The sequence below is a fragment of the Lipotes vexillifer genome, unplaced genomic scaffold (assembly GCF_000442215.2).
Source record: "Lipotes vexillifer unplaced genomic scaffold, Lipotes_vexillifer_v1.1 scaffold687, whole genome shotgun sequence".
NCBI lineage: Eukaryota > Metazoa > Chordata > Mammalia > Artiodactyla > Lipotidae > Lipotes > Lipotes vexillifer.
Window position 1 is genome coordinate 547774 of NW_006782674.1, and position 14870 is coordinate 562643.

Consider the following 14870-nt stretch of genomic DNA (forward strand, 5'->3'; position numbering starts at 1 on the left):
CCTGCATCGGCAGGCGGACTCTCAAGCACTGCGCCACCAGGGAAGCCCTATTTGTGCTTTTAATGTTTGATAGTAGTGGGAAATAATTTTTACTTCCATCAACAGCAAGTGAGTGAGATTACTTCACTCTTTGTCCAACACTAGACATTATCAGTCCTTTAAAATTGTTTCTAATATAATAGGAAAAAAGAGATCTCGATTTCATTTTTATTCCCCTGATTACTGGTGAGGTTGCATGTAGTGTGTGTGTGTGTGTGTGTGTGTGTGTGTGTGTGTGTGTGTGTGTGTGTGTGTGTGTTTTAAATCTTAGATAGCCTTCCCTGTGACTTGTCTGATGCCCTCTCTTTATTTTGCTGATGGATTATCTTTTTGTAGGAGCTTCTGAATTAGGAGAATTAACTTTTCTCCATAATAAATATTGAAATTATTTTCTCCCAGTCGATCACTTGTTTTTCAACTTGGTTTATAAGGTCTTTTGCCACTTGAAAGTTTAAAACTATCTGTGTGGTTCAGTTGCTCATGCTTTTACTTTATGGCTTCCGGGTTCTGTGTGAGAGTCGAGCAAAAATATATGCTTTTCTGTTCAGATAACATAATTAATACATGTTCAGTTTTTTAAAAAGTACATAAAAGCACTTGCCATACCTACATTCCACTCCCACCCCAACTGCATCACCCAGAAGTATCCATTGTCAACATACCGGTGTACATGTTTCCAGTCTTGCTTTCCTTTCACAAAATTAATTATGAACTCTGTATTCTGCTTGGTAAGCTGTGCTCTGACTTAATGGACCCTGAGTATGTGCCTGGTCGTGATTCTTCTACGTATCACATTTAATGGTTGTGTAGTTTACTGTCCTATGTATAGACAATAATTTATTAAATTAATTAATTCCCTATTTTTAGATATACAGATTGCTTCCACATTTTCACTGTTACAAATAAGGCCAAAAATAAGCATTCTTGCAAATAAATATTTGTGCATTCTGTTTATTTAGGGAAAGTTCTAGAAATATTATGCCCAGGCTAAAGATGTCTGACCTGCATTTCCAAACTGCCTTCCAGGAAGGTCGTCCCAATTTACCCTCCCGACATGAATGTATGAATGTGCTATTTCTGATGCCTCTCAGCTGCACTGGGTGGGCATTAACTTTTAAAAATTGTTCCCCATTTCATTGGTTACTACCGGTGTTAAACATTTTTTTAATATGACTTTAGTTCTTTGTCTGTCCTGTGAATTGCACATTCATGCTCTTTGCTAATTTTGTGGTAGTTGCCTTTTATCTATATCTTTTATCTAACCTCTTTAAATGTTAAGAAAAAGCATACTGTAACAGGCCATAACAATACTGTCAGTTTATCATTCATATTTTTACTTTGCACACAGTTTTTGGTGCACAATTTTGTCTTACATACTCAAATCTCCTAATCTTTTCCTTTATAATTTTTTCTTTTGCTCTTGTACCTGGAACACGTTCCCTTTCTTGAAATCAAATAAATTCTCACCTGCATTTTCTTCTAATCCTTTCACATTTTCATTTTCTACCCTTAACTCCTTAATCCATCTGGAATTTACTTTGGTGTATAATGTGAAATAAGAATCTGATATTGTACTTTTACCAGGGGGTGAAATTGTACCACTTATTGAATGAGCTTTGCTTTCCTTGCTGATTTGAAATGTCATCTTTATCACATACTAATAGATTCTTTTTCTGGTGTTCTATCTTATTAAGTATCTTATTAAGTATCACGATATTTAATCATGTGGCTTTATAGTATTTTTTATATTTTATATTTATATCTGGCTATACAAGTCCAGAGTAGGGCGTTTTAAAGTTCCCCAAATCACAATATATCCGTAGCAGCCTGCTTTGGTTTTGTTCTAGGAAGGACAAAAAGTTGAAGGAGCCACAGAAAGGTCTTTGGGTAAGTAAGTGATGATGGACCAGGATGGGTCCTACCAAGCCTGGAGCCTTCAATCATCTTATCTACTGTGAGTGTTTTGGGAAGAACCAGACGGAAATCAAGGAGGAACTGAGGATGGCAGGACTGATGGTTCCAGAATCACAAAATCTGGGTAAGACTCAACCAGCACAAGCATAAACGCACTCACCTACCTAAGTGAGACCTTGCAAAGAGTCAATAACTTGTGCACACGGGGACAAGTGGCAAGGTTTCACTCCGGGAGGGGCAGCAAAGAGGGTGTAGAATATAGATTCTATTGCGCTGGTGAATATTTATTTCATGCTTGTGTTTGCTGGGCTGGAAAACTGTATTTACTTATTTACAAGGCAATACATGACTCCCAAACCTTCCCTGCCATGTAGGTTAGAGGTCAAGGTCACTGGTTGAATGGGCCTCTCCCTGGACCAGCAGACTTTGCTGGAGAAAAACAATCCAAGTCCCCACAGGCCTGAGAGTGGGTGTGAAGGTTCATTCTCAGCCTCCACAGAGGGGAGCATAGGATTAGCTTCTTTCGTAACTGGGGGAGGACAGGAGTGGGGAGTTAGGGACAGCAGAGGGAGCTAGGGCAAGGAGCTGAACTCACACTTCTGCAGATTTTGCTTTTGCTTTGTCTTGTTCCTACTCAACCTCACACCTCAAGGAAGTAATGATCACTTTCCCCTTTTCTCCCAGCCATCTCCCCTTCCCCTTTCTGGACTTCCCCCAATATGGCAGCTAGCTAGTTCGGGGGCTGGGGAGTTGTAGGAGTCCCCCACACCCTAGAACGTGAGGGACATTCTCCTTTTCTGTCCATAAGTTCTAAGACCATCTATTGTTGATCGGGGAAGGTAAGTCAACATCAACCGTCTATTTACATGGACTTCTCTTCCCTGCTCCTCCCATGTCTCGGACGGCCTCCACTTACTGTTCCGCAGGGATGTAGCCATCTACCAAAGGGCTGCACTCCACGCCGGCCACCTTGACGTGGGAGGCGATGTCCCGGAATTCCAGGCCCAGGTTCTCCCCTCGGATGGTGACCTTGGTGCCCCCTTCCCGGGGGCCTGTCACTGGGATTATCTAGAAGGAGGAAGCACAGTAATCAGACACCAAGACAGAGCGATCCCCCACTGCTGATGGGGCAAGGGAGAAGCTGCTGGCTCTTTCCCATCTCCATCCCATTCCCTGAGTTGAGTCCAAGTCCACGAGGGCACCCAGGTCTGGGACTGTCAGTGGGCAGGAGCTTCTGGCGGAATAGTCTGTGCCTGTGTATGGTTTTAGGAGCAGGGTTCAAAGCCCCTTGTTCCTCTTTGCATTTCACAGAAGAAGAGAGAGAACGTGATCTGCAGCGTTACTGGGTAATTCACAGAAAATCGGGATTATAGCCTTCCAGCATTTGCTCGTGTTGGTTCCACTCTCAGTGAAAATGAACAAGCCTCCTATCAACCCACACGGCCCTCCACACGATGGCATCCACCCATCTTTCAAGAGCCTTGTCAAAAGTCACTTCCCCATCACCAGATGTTCTCTCGGTTTCTCTCCACTGAGATATCAGGACACATTCTTTGTGCTCTTTTCACAGTAACGTTTGTGTCGGATTCCCCACCCTGCCGCCCCCCTACCCCCACCTCTTCAGATCCTGAGTCCCTGAGAGCAGGGATGGTGGTGCCTCCTTTCTCTGTGTGAACTTTCCAGTGATGACACCATATTTTATTTCTTGAGTTGTAATTGTACTGAAAACCCCAACTATCCAAGCATCTTCCTGGAGTTAGAAAAGCCTTCGTCACTGCCCCTCTGCCTTCATTGTTTGGCTTGGTTTGTTTGGGTTTAATTTAGACTTTACCCTCATACACTTGCCCAAAATGACTGGCTTTCCCTCCTAAGACATCACTGTTGATGCTAAAAACCCATGACTGGAATGTTAGGATTCAACCACCAAGGGCCTGCTTTGAGGTGGCGGCTCAAAGTTCACGTGATCTAATTATAACCTCCCACAGCAGTGACCTCAGTGGCAGAAGACATTCCATGCCAGCCTCTCCTGGCATTTGACAGACCGGAGAAGGGCCCATTTCCTGTTCCTGGTGTCTCTGAACATCAGCACCTGGATCTTGGCCAACGTCAATGGGATCACAATAGGAGGAGCCCAGGTAGGCTACCTCTTAATATTTCCTACTCTCTCCATCCCCCCAGGGTCACAAGTGGGCGGTTCTATCCTGGGGGGAGGGTGGAAGGCGGGGAAGGGAGTGACAGCTTTGCCGAGCCTTGTAGGCTATTCACCTACAAAGCTCAAGATACTTCCTGCTTCTCACATATGCAGGTGTGCACATCCGTGAGTGTGAGGGTTCATGAGTGTGTGGGTTTGCACATGCACGTTCCCACTGCAGTGAAAAAAAAAATAGGTTCTTTGGAGACACAGGCTTGTTTCTGTGTGAGGGAGATAGACAGATAGAGGGGGGGTGGGCAGCGGGAGTCCCTGTCCTTCCCAGATGCCTGCCCAACTAGTCCCCAAAGTGCCACTGGCACCTGGCAGCAGCATCTGCATGATATTTCAGCCCTGGCTTGTCGTCCTGAAAAGGAAGTTTTATCTCTGGCCCAGTCCATGGATCCCCAGGATCCCTGGAGGGCTGCTGCCAGTATGGAGCCAGTAAATAGCGTCCGTCGCAGGGAGGTTTGTTTCATTTGCCATCTCCTCCCTGTGATTTTTTTGGTCTCAGGCCAAGAAGAAAGCCAGTCCCACCGTTTTCACCAGACACACCATTAGCAGTCCTGAGAGGTAGCCCCCTGGGGGATGGCTTCTTGCTACAGGGCTCTGAGGGTGGGGGCCGGCAGGAAAGGAGGGGGGCCCTCGTTCAGATGTGGCGCCAGAGGCATCCACCTGCTCTCCTTCTCCAGATAATTCTGTAGGTAAAATACTTAAGTATCTTTCCCCAGTTTGAGAATCACTGTTGAGATTCCTACCCATGCAGGAGACTGAAGTCAGGGCTGAATGAAGCTCTCGGCACCTGGAAAACCAGGAATGTGGAGGGTGAAGGTGCCAAAGCGGCGGCTGGTTAAGTACCTTTCCTCAGAGACATGAGGAAAAGGGGTGGACATCTAGAGGGCCACGCCTGAGAGGCTGCTTTGCCGGAGGAAGCTGCTTACTCACGAGTCAAGTTCCTTCCTGCTTTTACACATCCCCGGTGGGCATGCAGCATTTGTGAGGGAGGGTCGAGGGAATGTATGGGTGTGTTTGCTTTTGTGGTGGCAGAGGACAGCAATCCAGTAATCAAGAGACTTGGCCTTCAGAGGCCCTTGATTTACACTTTGGTCAGAGTAAATCTGAGCATCGGTCTTTTCATGCGGGAAAGGGTGATAATAACCTTGGCCTTGGCAGGCATCATGGGTTGAACCGTGTCCCCCTAAATCCATATGTTGAAGTCCTAAACCCCAGCACCTCAGAATTGTGACTTTCTTTGGAGAAAGGGTCTTTATAGAGGTAGTCAAGTCAAAATGGGGTCATTCAGGTGGGTCCTAATCCAATAGGACTGATGTCCTCATAAAAAGAGGAAATTTGCAGAGACACACGTGGCAGGAAGTCAATACGAAGAGGTACAGGAAGAGGACAGCCACCTGCGAGCCGAGGAGAGAGGCCTGGAACGGACCCTCGCCTCGCAGCCTTGAGAAGGGGCCAACCCTGCCACACCTTGATCTCAACTTCCAGCCTCCAGAACCGAGAGACAATACATTCCTGCTGTTTTAACCCACCCAGTTTGTGGTACTTTGTTCCAGCGGCCCTAGCAAACTAACACACCACCTAAAAGGGCAACTTAGTTTTCTGCTACACATATCATGTTCCTATCCTTACCTTCTTTTTAAAATTATTTAATATTTATTTATAAATAAACAATATTTTGCTGTTTACGGCACTTCATTGCAGCAGCCCTAGGAAACCACACAGCGGGGTTGTTGTGAGGCCGGATGAAGTGAGGGATATGAGGCTATTTCACAAACTCTGAAGCACCACACAAATGTTCGGCCTGTGATTGTGCCCGCCGTTGTAAGGGTACCAGATACGGCTGTTTGTGAAAGTGCACAGAGCTGGATGCCCAGCATCCCCTCACTACGGATGGACAGACTGAGCTCCTGTCTCATCTTCCCTCTGTCCCCCCGTGGCATTATTATCAGCAGCGTCAACCATGGCAAAGAGGCACTGAGCACCTACAATGAGCGAAGTGCTGGGCCACGGGTGCAGACGTGTCGGACACCGTCCTGTAGCTGAGACATGCACGTCTTTCCCTTATTTTATGAGCGGAGCGAGGGATTCCAGCCCGGGTGTGGGGGACCTTAGAGGGTCTTCGCGCCGGGAGTGTGGAGGTGAAGACACCAGGGCAGTGATGGGCTTAGACGCGGGATTTAAAAATGATTTTAACAATGTCAGTGATCAACAAGGAGGCGGAGGGTGATGAGATCCCCACGGGCTGGGCATGCAGCCAGGCATCTTGCATGGGTTCGCTCATGTAATCCCTGTCACTCCCCTGTGAGGTGGATGCGTCGACCCAGGGCACAGGTGAGCAAGCTGAGGCCTGGAGATGGAGATGAAGGAGTCGCAGGGGACCCAACAATTACTTGGGATTAGCAAATGGAGCTGGGATTCAAACGCTGTTCTCTGTGATCCCCCGTCTGCATCTTTAGCCCCGCCCCGCCCCTCACGGCTCCTCGTTCCACGGCCCACGGCCCCTCTGTCCCCCTGAACTGTGCTCCTGGTCCGTTTCTGCCATTTCACAGCTTAGGTCTTGCTTCGTGTGAGTCCCGAGGCCTCTCCGCTTTGACCTGCTCCACCTCTCCGGGGCTGGGCTCCACGCCCTTGACCCCCAGGCAGCCTCCACTCACAGCTGCAGCTGATGGAGCTTCATGGCCTTGCCACCAGGACTCTTGGAGACAAGGAAGGGGTGTCGAGGACCGCAAGTCCTCTCGGACGCGGCTCACACGGAGACTCCACAGGACAGTGGAACCCTCTCTGCTCTCGACCTCCCTTGATGAGGGGAGGGCCTCTGAGCCAAGCCTAAAGCCGTTACAGATTTGCAGGGAAATGAGGATGCCCGCAGCCAGCTGGGCACCAGGTGGTCACGGGGGTGATGGACACCATGCCAGCCATGGCTCCCAGGGCCCCGCCCGTGGCAGGACAGGGCTCAGCGGCCCAGAGCGGGCCCAGCGGACCACGGCTCACCTCTGTGATGCGGGGATTCGTGCACTTGCTGTTGGTGCCCGACAGCTCCAGCCAGTGGCTCTCGTGGATGGGGCAGTGCTGCCGGAGGGTACACTGGCCCTGGCCCTGGCACCAGCCGCACTCGAAGTCCGGGTCCGCCTTGAGGCACAGCCCGCAGCTCTCACGCATGGCGCCGCACTTGTAGAGGTGAACTGTGGGCAAAGGGCAAAGGGCAAAGGGGGCTTGGAGGTGGGGGCAGGGGGCTGGGAGGGGCCCGGGAGTGCGGACCAGGAGGGTAGTGCTAGCCTGGATGATGGGATGTGAGGCAGCCTTGTCCCCTCCGCCCTCCGGATGCAGGGAAAGCCTGAGCAGAGGATGGTGGCTGGGTGGTGGAGCCTCCCTCAGTCTCTGGGGCACCCCCTCCAGCCTGCGCTGCTCCCTCCACTGTACTCCCAGCAGCCGTCCCCCTGCGCCGAGCAGTCACAGAGCAGCAAGGGCGCTGGGGAGGCGCGGAGAGCGGGCTTGGCTTGGGTGGGGGACAGAATGGCACTGCCCACCGATGGGAGCTGCTCCCCCCTCCTCGGCCTGCCCGGGCCCTCCTTCTGCACCTTTGTTCTGAGCTGGGTTATCAATGTTGAAGTGCCCGTTCCACACGACTGTCAGCTTCACCGGCAGGTTGTTGATCTCCATCCCTTCGTAGGAATACTGCAGCCAGGACCGGAAGGAAAGGAGAAAGCTGGGTCACAGAGATTTCTAGGGGGGGCCCAGTGTTCGGCCTGGTGTCCGCAAGAGTGCACGGGATCAAAGGCAGGCCAAGACTGTGCGCGCATGTGTGTGTAAGCACACATAAGCATGGGTGGGCAGGGTGGCGACGTGCATCTCAGGGGACCAGAACAGGGGGTCAAGAAGCTAAGGCGGGGAGATGCCAGGCCTGGGGGGACACCCATTTGGAATGTGGGTTCACAGAGCAGATTTGAGCAAGTGGCTTGGCCACCTTCTGCGGAGGCCTGTTCCTGCCAGCTGGGCTCTCCCCGGGAAGTTAGTGAGAGAGGGGCCTGCTCCCGCCCTGGCTGCCCAGGGGAACTTGCCAGTCCTCAATGGGATTTGGGAGCTTTAATTTCTAGGACATGTTCAGGGGAGGTGGGTGTTTTACCAGAGACCTGGCCAAGACTGATCTGCAGGCAGGGAGAGTGGTTGCAAAGGGGAAGCAATGAAGGAGCTGCACTCTTCAGGGGATGAGTGGCTGAGGGTTAACAGAGAAGAGGACTGGGTGAGAGCTCAGAGGTGAGGTGGGAAATCCTGAGGTCACCCTAGGGCACAAACCTGGGAATCTGGGTCAAGTCTCCAAAGGCTCCAAGACAGAGCAGGGGCCCCAGCTCCACAGCTGCCCAAGGTGGGGCGGCAGGGAGCTGCCTCTAGGCCTCTGGGCCCCGCTTCCCTGCCGAGCTCTCCTCTAATGTTCCACCCAGCTGGGTCCATCCCACGGGGCTGCAGTGCTAAGGCGGGGAGAGGGGGAAGTGGGAGGTACCTCTCAGGCAGCCCCCAGTATGCCCGCCCCCACCCGCCTTCTGACAGCAGGCATTCTCTATCCCTGGGGAAGGAGGACAGGCAGCAGGAGCTTGGAACCTGCCCTGGGCAGCTTTTCCAATCCCTACCTGATGATTTTCTCATTATTCCACTAGATTCTGCCCACCACAGCGGGTGGGATGGAGAATCAGAGCTGAGGCAGGTTTTCTGCAGAGGAGGGGCTGAGGATGGGCGACTTGTTGGAAGAGTTCAGTCCAGGAGACTTGGTCTGAAGTTGTGTTTGCAGAGCCAGTGGGGGCTCTTTTAACGCAGGGTTTAAGTAAGTTTGGTGGGGCTGGGCCGTGGGGATGCTCGTGGCTGTCGTGTCAGGGCCCTGATGCTCCCTACGTCACTGAGGGGAGGGCAGCACAGAAACGTGGGAGTGCACCAGCTGTGGAGGGTCTCAGGGCCTCTGCCTCCGTAGCTTATCCGTAGGGGCTTCTAAAGCAGATGTCATCATCTTAACCTGGGAAACTGCCCTATATTCCTGAGTGACAGAACGTGCTCCACGATGAGCATGCTGTGACGCTGTCCTCCTACAGAAACATAAGTAGGGTGTGTGTCCAGCCTTCTCCGGGCTCTAACCTAGCGCACCAGAATTTCTCACTAACTCCCTGGTGATGACACCCAGGCCAGGGAGCCACATGTGGTGCCTGTCCCACAACGGCAGTGGTTTGCCCTGTACCATCCACACTCTCGTATAATCTCCCTCGAGATCGATGACACCTGGGCCAAGGCCAGGGTCTGGGCTGAGCCATAGAATAAAGCAAAGCTCCCTACCCCTGCAGAAGCAACACTGGAGAATTTTTTTTGATCATCCCATAACTCAGCTGGGGACTCATAAGCTTTTGGCCACGTAGCCCACTAGCCAACTCCCCAGAGATTTAAGTTTTTCGCGTCTGGGTGGGTCGTTCCAAGTCGTCGTGAGTTTTCTCAAAATAAACCTCTTCCCCTCTCATGGTGGTCTATGGACCACCTTCATCAGAGTCATGGGGGTGGGGCTGGGGATGAGGTCTACGAAATGCAGATTCCAAGGCCCCACCCAGACCTGCCGAACTGGAATCTCTGGAGACAGGAGCATTTCCAGTTAGGTACTCTGAGTCTGGTGCTGCAAAAGCTAGATAATCGCTGCTCCTTGCCATCTGCTAGCAGCAGGGAGACAGAGGACAGCCACGGGGGAAGTGCGTAGCGGGGGCGGGGGGAGAACCCTCTCCAGACGCCCCTTCCCATTTCCTCCTCTAGCCAAGTTCCAGTGCCCCCGTCCTTCCTGTCCCCTTCTTCCAAGGCCCCGGTGGGGGAAAGGTGGCAGGGGCCAGTGTCAGGCTGCTCCGACCTCTAGGAGGGATGCTGGTGGTGCCTAAATCGGCATCGAAGCCAGGCTCCTGCCTCTCAGGCCTGGGTCTGTCCAGGACCCAAAGTGGAAGCAGGAGGCAGCAACCAGGGGCGTGTTGGTCGAAGATCAAGAGAACCTTCAGGCCCCTCTGAGGAAGGACCTGAGATCCCCCTGACAGCAAGGCAAGACATGCTGCCCACGTATGCATGGGAGTGTCTGCGTGCATGAACGTCTTCCCATGCGTGCTGAAGTGAGAAGAGGTCTGTGCACATCCGTAGGATCTGTGCATTCAGATGTGCATGTGCATGTGAGCACACACGGGCACACATGTGTACTGCTGTGTAGGGGCTCCGCAGTGACCAGCTGTGTGCATGTGGGCAGAGGAACCGAATCTCAGACTCCCCACGTGTAAAGTGGGAATTACCCGCAGTGCGTACCTCACGGGATTGTTGGGAGGGTTCAGGATAACCATCCGATGCTCTGGGCACAGTGCCTGTTGCAGAAAATGAGCACCCAAATATTATCGTGTATTTGAATCTATGTGTGTACACTTGGGGATGCTGTGCGAAAATATACCTGTGTTTCCTGTGTTTATGTTTATGCGGAATAATAATAGCAGCACTTATTGAGTGTTTCTGCGCCAGACACTTGGTACATATGGAGATGGATGCATATGAGAACACTTATATGTTCCGATGTGCGTGTGTGTGCACGCATTTCCTTTCTGAAGGAAAAATAAAAAAGGCTTTAAGGATCAAATATGCTGGGCATTGCTTCCTCTTTCTCCTCCTCATTCCTGAGATCTCAATTCTAAAATATTAGAGAAGTCATTAACCCCGGCGTTGCCCACCAACCCCTTGACCTCCCCCCTCTAGGGAGGTCACGCTCCTTCCTGGAGATGCCCTCTCTCCCCCTTGACATGCATCCTGCAGGGGGAGGGGCGGACTGCTGGGGACCCGGGACCACTGGCTCGCATCCCCCACCACTCCCCACCTCTGCTCCACTTAGCATTTATATAGCCCTCTATGATCAGTGGGCAGTTGATTGGCACAAAGCCCAGAGCTGGGGGAAGAGTGTTTCAGGCTCCTATGGGCCAGGAGGTTAAGTGTCTCAGTCAAGGTCTGGCTCATTGTGGCCCAGCTCTTGGACGACGTTGCTCATAACCTGGGGAAAGGGTGAACCCCAGTTTCCCTACTTTCTAGAGCAAAGAGAAGACCTCTGTATAGTTTGGACGCCCTTCCCTCCAACCATTCCCTTGTCTGAGATTTTTTGCTGGAAAGTTCTATCATTCTATCACCAACGTAAGACACCAGCATATGCTGTGCCCATCTCCAGGACCCCAGAGGCTCAGCAGACCCATTCCCAGCTGTGTTCCAGTAAAGAGGGAAGGGGGAAAATTTACCCCCTATTGGTCTCCCTGTCCTTGTTTTGCACGTAGTAAATTGGTGCACCACGAGAAACCACGGGGCCACCGTGGGTTGGTGGAAGATGGGCCTAGAGCCCCAGGGCCTCATGGCTGGCACTGTAGCAGGCCAGCTGTCCCCTGCGGCCCACTGACTCCCGTGATTGCCAGTGACTGAGAGGCGGGACTGGGCACTATTATTAGCAGCACTTGACATCTCCTGGAGCCTCCGTCTAAAGGAGGCCACGAATACCCACAGTTGCTTCTAACCCTCCTCCAACTGCTGCCTGTGAGCTGCCCTGTTCTCTGCCAACAGGCCCCTGAGGGCTCCAGTGATTGGCTCAGGGCCTCTCCCCAAAGAGTGGGCTGGAAGTGACCTGCCTGTCCACCCAGCCCTGTGTCACCCCACGCAGAATGCTCCCGTGTCTCTCTTTTCCTTCTCTGCTCTCCTCTGAGACCTCCTCTACCACCAAAAATCAAGGGTGGCGGGGCGGGGCTGATTTCTCAGTTGGATCCTTCTCCCCTCCTCCCCCCATTCCAGAGAGGTCATTTAGGAAATGAAACAACGGTAACTCTTATTCCACAGTCCTCTCTGAGGCAGATCAGACCCTGCTATAAAGTACTCAGTTGCTGGTTTTGGCCTAACCTTTGATTAGGGGGTATGTTATGAAACTGGGTTAAAGTTCTGAATTTGCTACTTACTTGCTGTGTGACCTGGGGCTGGTCACTTGCCCTCTCTGGGCTTTAGAGACTCGCCCGCCCCCAGCCCAGTCACAGGATCAAGTAAATATTCTCTCAGGTCTATTCCTGCCCTGATGGTATGTTGGTTGCTTTCCATAACTATGGTAAGGGAGGCTTGCCCATGATTATGACCCAACAATTTTTTTAAGGAAGTCACTTGACAGCAAGCAGCACCCTGGCCCAAACAGCATTTCAGCTGGGATCCCACTGACTCCCTGAAAAGAGAGGCTCTTGGGAGGTCAGAGCTGAGCCCTCCTGAACTGTGTGATTCCAGCAGGTCCTGGTAGGCAGAGGGGACCCTCCTGGAACCTACTCTTTGTGGGGTACACCTCCTGTTGCCTCAGTTTCTAAGACTTGAAAATGGTAGAGAAACAAACATTCCCATCACCTTTCTTACTAGGGTGTTGAAGTGAAAAATGCAGGCAGGGGGAGTAGACTGAGCTGGCCAAGTTGCTTTGGAAGCAGGGCCCTGGAGGCACTGAGAACTGTTCCTGGGGGTGGGGAGGCCTCTGGGGGATCCCCAAGTCCAGGGGGCCAGAGTTCAATGCAAGCCGTCCCCCACTCCTCAGGGGGGGCAGGGTGCAGGCAGGGGGCTTAGAAGTCACGTCCTCTCCTTGGTGGTCAGAGCCTTGGGCTCCAGGTCTCTAGCCCCAGTGTCATGTTTCCACCATGGTTTTGGTGTCTCTAATCTCCTGGAAGCAGATCTGGAGGTACCCAAGCCCATGTACCCTGGAGGTTGACTGATTGGGTAGGATCCCGTGGACCCTTGTCCAGGGCCTGGGGCCTCCAGGGACCAGAAGCAGATTTGACCATCACGCCCTGAGATATCGCGCTCCAGGATGTGAAATTCCCGCACAAGGAGCTGTGTGACAGGTGATTTCTTAGATCCTGAGAATTCAACATCTCCCATGCTGGGAGTCAGCAGTGCCTTTCCTTGTCCCACTGGTGCCACCCAGGGTGCCAGCACTAGGCTCCCCGAGGGGGCACCACAGAGGAGGAAACCTGGCCCTCACCTGCCCAGCTGTTACCCGGGGTACCTTCCTCTATTCAACAGAGTCAGCCGAGGCACAGGGCCCGTGATGTCCCCACCCCTCTCCTGGGGGAACTCAGAGGCCGCAGACTCTGTCCTCCCTCCTGACACCTCTGAGGCCTGGATCCCTGGGGCAGCTTCTCTGAGGAAACGAGGCTGTTCTTCCCGAGGCCTGAAACCCCTACAAGCCTTCTGCTGTGTCAAATGTGCGACTCACACTTACTGTTCCCCCGGGAAGCAGGAGGTGTTTAATATCCCTTTTGCTTGCAGGTTTAATGTGGGGTGCTGCAGAAATCTGCAACACAGCCTGGCCGCCAGTGGAGGCGGGGGGGAGATGTGGACATGGGAGGGGTGGGGACACATCTGGGGTTTCAGAGGTTGGGAGGTGAGCCACCAGCTCAGTTCTTGTAATGCTGAGCAACCCTGTGTCAGCATGTGAGCCTCTCTGAGCTCCATTTACCCCTAGATTGCTTCCTGCAGGAAGAGTGGGGTGCTCCCAGGAAGAGCTTTGTCCGGGACTCTCTTGATCTCACATCACATCTCCAAATACAGTCACTGCCTGTAAGTACCCAGAAGCAATGACAGGGATGAATGGCAGGCAGTGTGGTATGGGAGGAGACTCCAGACCCAGGCCTGACCCTGCCACTCACGAACTGTGTGACCTTGAGCATGTCACTTACCCTCGGGGCAAGGGCGGGTTACCCTGGAAGTCAATGGAGACTCAGGGTCAGCTTCCAGGGCCCTGCACTCACCCACATGGCCCTTCCTAAGGCCTGCCTGCATATCTCATTTGTATTGATGTATTTCATTCTTAAAGAAGGTCCCCCAAATTATATAACTCTCAGCCCCACAAACCCAATCCTGCCCCTACTCTGGGCCTCCAGCTTCCACTCTGCACAGTGAAGAAAAATGTGGGTTTCACATCGCTTGAAAATGTTACGAGTCTTTCAGTCTGTCAGTCTCTGAGCACCTGGGTGCACAGAAATAGCCCAGAAAGAGAGAACGAGGGAGAGCAGAGCCGGGGCTGGAAAGGCCACGGGGCCAGCGGGGGAGCTGGCAGGCAGCGGGTGCACTGTTAGGGCACGCTGTGTGGTGACCAGGGATCAGGCGAAGGCTGCTGGCAGCAGGGGGCTGCTGACCCATTGTTGGTCCAGCATGGACCCAACCTGGATTTCTAAATACTGGGCAGGGTTTGTGTGGATCTACACAGCACAGACCCCGGGGGGCTCCTTCTTGTTCCAAGGCTCCTTTTGCAGGTGCTGGTCTGTCTCAGAAGCCTCGTGTGCTGGGAAACAGCCTCTGTGTGGCTGTACAGGCCGAGGTGCGCCTTTGTGGGCTCAGATGAGGCCCCCAGGTCAGCCCTGGTAGGAAGTTAGGACCCAGGATTTCCAGAGCTGCTCTCAGGAAGGAGGATGGGCACGCCCTGTAAATACATCTGCCCACAAAGAGCGCTCAGCAGCCCCAAGGCGGGCCCCGAAGCCCCTTGCACCGCAGCCCCTGTTGGGTCACCACGACAGGGCCACACCTACAGGCAGACACTTGGTGGACTTGGCTGGGCTAGCAGGGTTAGAGGAAGCAGTTGTTGAGGGGAGCTGAGCGGTTCTGTGGGTGTTCGGGGCAGTCCTGCAGAGCGGAGCTGATCTGACCCTAGGAGAGCGCCCCGGCGCGGGGG

The 14870-nt window shown here is 52.7% G+C and overlaps 1 protein-coding gene across 3 annotated transcripts in view; it reads right to left on the reverse strand.

The window, feature by feature from the left end:
* The window catches only part of PLXNA4 (plexin A4), a 382796-nt gene that overhangs the window by 60314 nt on the left and 307612 nt on the right, over positions 1 to 14870 (reverse strand). For all 3 annotated transcript variants that reach the window (XM_007455355.1, XM_007455356.1, XM_007455357.1), the window contains 3 exons: positions 7735 to 7831; positions 7148 to 7338; positions 2870 to 3021 (listed from right to left, as the gene is read on the reverse strand). In XM_007455355.1, the coding sequence (XP_007455417.1) occupies positions 2870 to 3021; positions 7148 to 7338; positions 7735 to 7831 (440 nt within the window). The remainder of the gene's footprint in view (positions 1 to 2869; positions 3022 to 7147; positions 7339 to 7734; positions 7832 to 14870) is intronic.